This window comes from Dendropsophus ebraccatus, chromosome 3 (genome assembly GCF_027789765.1).
Source record: "Dendropsophus ebraccatus isolate aDenEbr1 chromosome 3, aDenEbr1.pat, whole genome shotgun sequence".
Classification (NCBI taxonomy): domain Eukaryota; kingdom Metazoa; phylum Chordata; class Amphibia; order Anura; family Hylidae; genus Dendropsophus; species Dendropsophus ebraccatus.
The window spans coordinates 9,164,629-9,170,628 of NC_091456.1; the positions used below are offsets into that span (position 1 = coordinate 9,164,629).

General features: G+C 46.6%; 1 protein-coding gene across 8 annotated transcripts in view; it reads left to right on the forward strand.

The window, feature by feature from the left end:
• The window catches only part of RILPL1 (Rab interacting lysosomal protein like 1), a 29,361-nt gene extending 23,361 nt beyond the window's left edge, over positions 1 to 6,000 (forward strand). For 7 of the 8 annotated variants that reach the window (XM_069960816.1, XM_069960814.1, XM_069960815.1 and 4 more), the window contains exon 7: positions 5,052 to 6,000. In XM_069960816.1, the coding sequence (XP_069816917.1) occupies positions 5,052 to 5,196 (145 nt within the window). In that variant the 3' untranslated portion in view covers positions 5,197 to 6,000. Of the gene's footprint in view, positions 1 to 64; positions 153 to 5,051 lie in introns of all 8 variants that reach the window. The other variant, XM_069960817.1, reaches the window with a different exon arrangement.

Sequence of the window (6,000 nt, forward strand, 5' to 3'; positions counted from 1 at the left end):
TTATGCTTTGTCTTCATTTTCCTTTGCTGACCTGCCATAACGTTCTTGCTGTCTGTTCCATCAGGATGTTTACGGCCATTATGCCCATGGTAGCGGCTGGATTGATTGCAGATGATCCCACTTTGCAGCCAATCAGCAGGCTTATCTCTCTTGTACGACTCCTTTTCATTGTTCTTGTGTTGTGCCTGTCACTTTTGTGCATGGAGTGGGTGTGCTCCCGTCATGTGTCTTACTGAGGCCATTCTGATTGGCTGATTGTGGGATTGTTGAAATGATTAGCATCCAGCTGCCAATCAGAACGGCCGTTCAGTGTTTTCTCACAATTATTACAGAATTTCGAATTTTCCACTGTGGAAAATTCACACCAAATCCTGCTGATTTTCATGGAGACTATATAGATTAAATATAAAGTAAAACTGAAATATGGCCATAAAGAGGAACTTGGCGGTAAATCTCTTTCTTTAAAATCAACAGGTGTCCGATATCACAGCGCTGCATTTAAAGTGTCACTGTCGTATTTTTTTTTTTTAGTCCAGGCGATTTTAAGAAACTTTGTATTTAGGTTTATTAGGCAAATATGCCATTATCTGCATTCAAAAAGCCTTTTCCCAGCCCCCCCCCCCCCCCTCTCTCTCTCTCATTCACTGCTCATTATCAGGAAATCTCAACCCTTTTACATCAGTCGGACCCTTTGTAACCTATGGAGGGGGGAGGAGGGAGATTAATCACCAGCAGAGAACAATGGATTACACAGCGGGAACTGTGTGAAAGCCGTATTCAGAGGTCAGAGAGGTCAGTGCTGACTGTCAGAGGAGATAGCCCAGTGATGTAGCTGTAAATTAACTCTTTGTTATCCTGTTTTGGTGCCTCATCTCCCTCAACCCCTCCCCTTCCCATAGACAACTATGAAGACGGGGGAGAGCTTCAAACTGCTTTTTCATGATAAAAATGCATTTTTCGAATAATAAACCCAATTACAAAGTTTCTTAGAATCGCCTGGACTATTGATTTCTGCAAAAAAAAATAAAAATTTAAACGACAGTGACACTTAAACTGTATGTGCTCTGGATCAGGAGCTCAGACAGCTGGCACTGGCCCAGGCCGCCATGCAATGCATCCAGAATTCCGGACAGATTCCAAATGTACATCTGTAGCTGTCTGGAACTCTGGATCCCACCTAAGGTTCCGTCTGTTTCGGACAAATATAGACATGTCCATAGAACCCTAGGGGTCCGAAATTTACCCGGATTTCCTGATAAGAAATATGGGTACATTTCACCAATATGTAAAAAAAGGGGGGAGATAGTATTTTTGTGTGTTAAAGGGGCAGCAGAGGGACAATTTTGGATCACCGGCCTGTACTAAAGAGCAGCTTTACCTCATATTGCTCTGTACCAGTGCATGATTTATTCTTTTTTTTTACATTGGAAATATTCTCCATGTATTATTTTAGGGAAGTACAATGATTAACCCTATTCCTTCAAAAATGAAATATAACAAATTCATTGGATAAAATTATTTCCTATCTGTAGGATTTAGGAAAGGATACATTAGGAGGTTTATGTAATAACTGATAGCGTGCAGCGGTAACATATGCACAGTGCATGGGTTGTGGCTCTCTAACCGCACGCTTTACCCCGCACTTGGATTGATGCAGTGTTGCAAAAAAGAATTTTATAGATATTGTTCTTAACCAAAACGTTACAGTGTAACAACCGGATCCTGTTCATTTTTATATGTCACTACTGGTTCTATCTATATGTAACTTCATTGCTGCTCAGAGGTCACCAAACCCTTTAGAAACATTCAGATATTTAAAATATTTAGAAAATTCAAATGTAAAAACTTTAAGGTATTTATTCAAAAATGTTCTTAAAGGGGCATTCCCTGCAGGGAAATTAAATGAAAACGAAAGCACTTCCTAATATACTTGTGCTTTAGCTTTCCTGTATCGTTCCCCAGGCACATAGTCCCATGTCCTCCTACACGCACAGCCCTGCTTTCTCTTTCTCTGTGCCGTGGGAGCTGTACTCCCCTTTCCTTCTGGGATGATATGTCACAATCCAGTTCAGATAAAGTGCTCCTCCGAGCATGTCTCCATGCATGAACATGTCCATAGCTTCCCATCGCCAGACAGAGAAAACAGGGTCTATTTGGCCTCCATCTGGCCAGCATACTGCAAATTAAAAAAAAGCCATAATTGCCCATAGCCTTTGTTACGTTGTTGTCCGATAAAAGATGTTGTGTGTGCCTGGAGTAAAGATGGGGGGAGAAAAGCTTAACCAGCCCTATGCCCCTGCTGTATCCATCATACAGTGCCTGGTCCTGACTGAGCAGAGCTTCCTGCTTTTGTTTTGATGTTATTAGCGCAGAAGAGCGGATTTCACGCTGCAAGTTTGCAGCGAAATCCACTGTGGATCCAGTACTGTGAGGCTGAATAGGTCCCATACCCGGCACCCGGCACCTGCCCCTTTAACTCCCCGGCCGCCCTCCCGCAGCCCCGACCCTGCGGCTGTGTGTGACGCTCCCGACTCCCCTTGCTCCTCATCAGCCAATCAGTGCTGCCAAGCACTGATTGGCTGATGAGGGACGAGTGGAGCCAGGAGCGTCACACACAGCCGCGGGGCCGGGTCTGCGGGCAGGTGGCGGGGTAGTTAAAGGGGCCGGGTCCCATACACGCAGCAGATCCGCTGTGTTTATGGGACCCATTCAGCTTCACAGTACTGGATCCGCAGTGGATCCGGTACGTGTGAAGCTTCTCTTAAAGTGATACTGACACCCCCACACATACTTTGTGTGATTCTCCAGACCACCCACAAGCTTAGATGCTGCACATTCCATATGTACCTGTATAACACTTGTTGGTGTCTTCTTTCTGCTCTAAAATCACTTCATTACATCGGTGGACAGTGTCAACTAGGCGGGGCTTCATGGCAGTTGGGCCCCTTCTCCAAAGAGAGAGATGAAGCCCAACTGCCATAAAGCCCCGCCTAGGTGACACTGTCCACCAGTGTAATGAAGCGAGGGTAAAGGGGGGTTGACAGTATCATTTTAAAAGAAACCCATCACCATATAATTGCAGTAAAGACTGGGTTCACACTGTGTTTTTGCAACTAAGCAGGATACACACAGCTGGGACAACTAAGGAGGAGACACACAGCCGGGACAACTAAGGAGGAAACACACAGCCGGGACAACTAAGGAAGAAACCCACAGCCGGGACAACTAAGGAAGAAACCCACAGCCGGGACAACTAAGGAGGAAACACACAGCCGGGACAACTAAGGAGGAAACACACAGGACAACTAAGGAGGGAACACACAGCCGAGACAACAAAGGAGGAAACCCACAGCTGGGACAACTAAGGTGGAGACCCACAGCCGGGACAACTAAGGAGGAGACCCACAGCCGGGACAACTAAGGAGGAAACACACAGCCAGGTCAACTAAGGAGGAAACCCACAGCTGGGACAACTAAGGAGGAGACCCACAGCCGGGACAACTAAGGAGGAAACCCACAGCCGGGACAACTAAGGAGGAAACCCACAGCCGGGACAACTAAGGAGGAAACCCACAGCTGGGACAAGTAAGGTGGAGACCCACAGCTGGGACAAGTAAGAAGGAGACCCACTGCCGGGACAACTAAGGAGGAAACCCACAGCCGGGACAACTAAGGAGGAAACACACCGGACAACTAAGGAGAAAACCCACAGCCGGGACAACTAAGAAGAAAACACACAGCCGGGACAACTAAGGAGGAAACCCACAGCCGGGACAACTAAGAAGAAAACACACAGCCGGGACAACTAAGGAGGAAACACACAGCCGGGACAACTAAGGAGGAAACACACAGCCGGGACAACTAAGGAAAAAACACACAGCCGGGACAACTAAGGAGGAAATACACAGGACAACTAGGGAGGAAACCCCCAGCCAGGACAACTAAGGAGGAGAAACACAGCCAGGACAACTAAGGAGGAGACACACAGCCAGGACAACTAAGGAGGAAACACACAGCCGGGACAACTAAGGAGGAAACCCCCAGCCGGGACAACTAAGGAGGAAACACACAGCCAGGACAACTAAGGAGGAGACCCACAGCCAGGACAACTAAGGAGGAAACCCACAGCCGGGACAACTAAAAAGGGAACACACAGCCGGGACAACTAATGAGGAAACCCACAGCCGGGACAACTAAGGAGGAGACACATAGCCGGGACAACTAAGGAGGGAAAACACAGCCGGGACAACTAAGGAGGAGACACATAGCCGGGACAACTAAGGAGGGAAAACACAGCTGGGACAACTAAGGAGGAGACACATAGCCGGGACAACTAAGGAGGGAAAACACAGCCGGGACAACTAAGGAGGAGACCCACAGCCAGGACAACTAAGAGGCGGCTCTGTAAGAAGCATTACAAGGTCCTGGAGCGGCCGCCAATCTCAACACCTGAACCCAATAGAAAATATTTGGAGGAGCTTAAACTCAATGTTGCCCCCAGTGACAGCCCTAAAGGTTGGAGAAGACGTGTATGGAGGAGGGGGACACAATCCCCGCTGCAGGGTCTGCAAACCTGGTCAGGGCCTCCAGGAAACGTCCAAACTCTGTAACTGCAAACAAAGGTTTCTGCACCAAATAGGAACGCCTCTCCTTCTATTGTATCACATCCTTATTGCTTGGAATAAAATGGTGAATAATTATTTATAAATCCTACAATGTGATTATCTGGAATGTTCTATAGATTCTGTGTCTGACAGGTGAGTTATCCACCAGAAATATTACACCCTCCCCCCCCCCCCCCCCCTTCATTCTGTGTAGGTGGGAAACTCAGCCGTGTATCATATACTTATTCCCCCACCGTACGTACTTACCTGTGATGCAGAACAACCTCTGATGCACACTGGATAGAAGAGAACTCTGCATGTTATCTGCCTATAATAAAATAACAAGATATAAGAAATATAACTTAGAACATACCCCCTGTATGTGACCCCACCCTGACCTCGCTGGTTCTGGCTTTGAATGTAATCGTGTTTGTTCTTTTTCTATAGGTTTAGCTTTTTCTCCAGGGATAAGAAGCGGATGCCCATGACGCAGAAAAACGTCACCTTTCAGGAATCCTTTGGTGTCTGGGCCGATTACAACAGAGACGATGGATACACAGAGCAGGGACAAGAAGCTTTACAGCACATGTGATGGGACGAGATCCATGTGCTCCTGCCGCCTTACATGCCTGAAGACATCTCACCGTGCCATCACCTTACCAGCCGCGCAGTTACCAGAAGGAACGGAATAGGGGGATAGTGCATTGACATTAAACCCAGGAACCCTGGGAAAACTGATCAGACAACCTCCGGAGTACTGAGGAAGGAGGATTTGTCTTGCATTGTAGGTTATAATGGTTAACCACAAAACTGTTGGCCTAGCTTTCCAATCAGTATTAAAGGGAATATCCAGGATTTAAAAAAAAAAAAAAAAGTCTGCTTTCTTCCAGAAACAGCGCTACTCTTGTTCTAAGTTTGGTTGCGGTATTGCAGCTCAGTTCTACTAATGTGAATGGAGCTTAGTTGTAATACCTCAAACAAACTGAGGGCAAGGGTGGCGCTGTTTTGGGGAAAATTGCAACTCTGTTTTTCCTAATCCAGGATAACCCCTCGGAAGAACTCCCGACACATTTCACTGATGTCTTGAGGTGTCATCTTTATGCCACATGATCTGTGTGAGTGGATAAAGACCAGAACAAGCCGTGCTTTATAACTGATGTGATGTTAGCGATGTCATTGTATGGGCAATGGCTGCACTTTAAAATAAGTTTGCTGCGAGAGAGAGAAAGCAGCAGATCCAGCGAGTTGTTACATAGTGAGATGTTACTTGTGGATAAGGGCAATATAAGAGAATGGATCCCGGGTGGAGTTTTAAAGGGAATCTGTCAGGTAGAGAGCTGCAAGGACAGCTGAGAGGTGGTAGAGAGCTGCAGACACATTTACATTTTAAATCCCC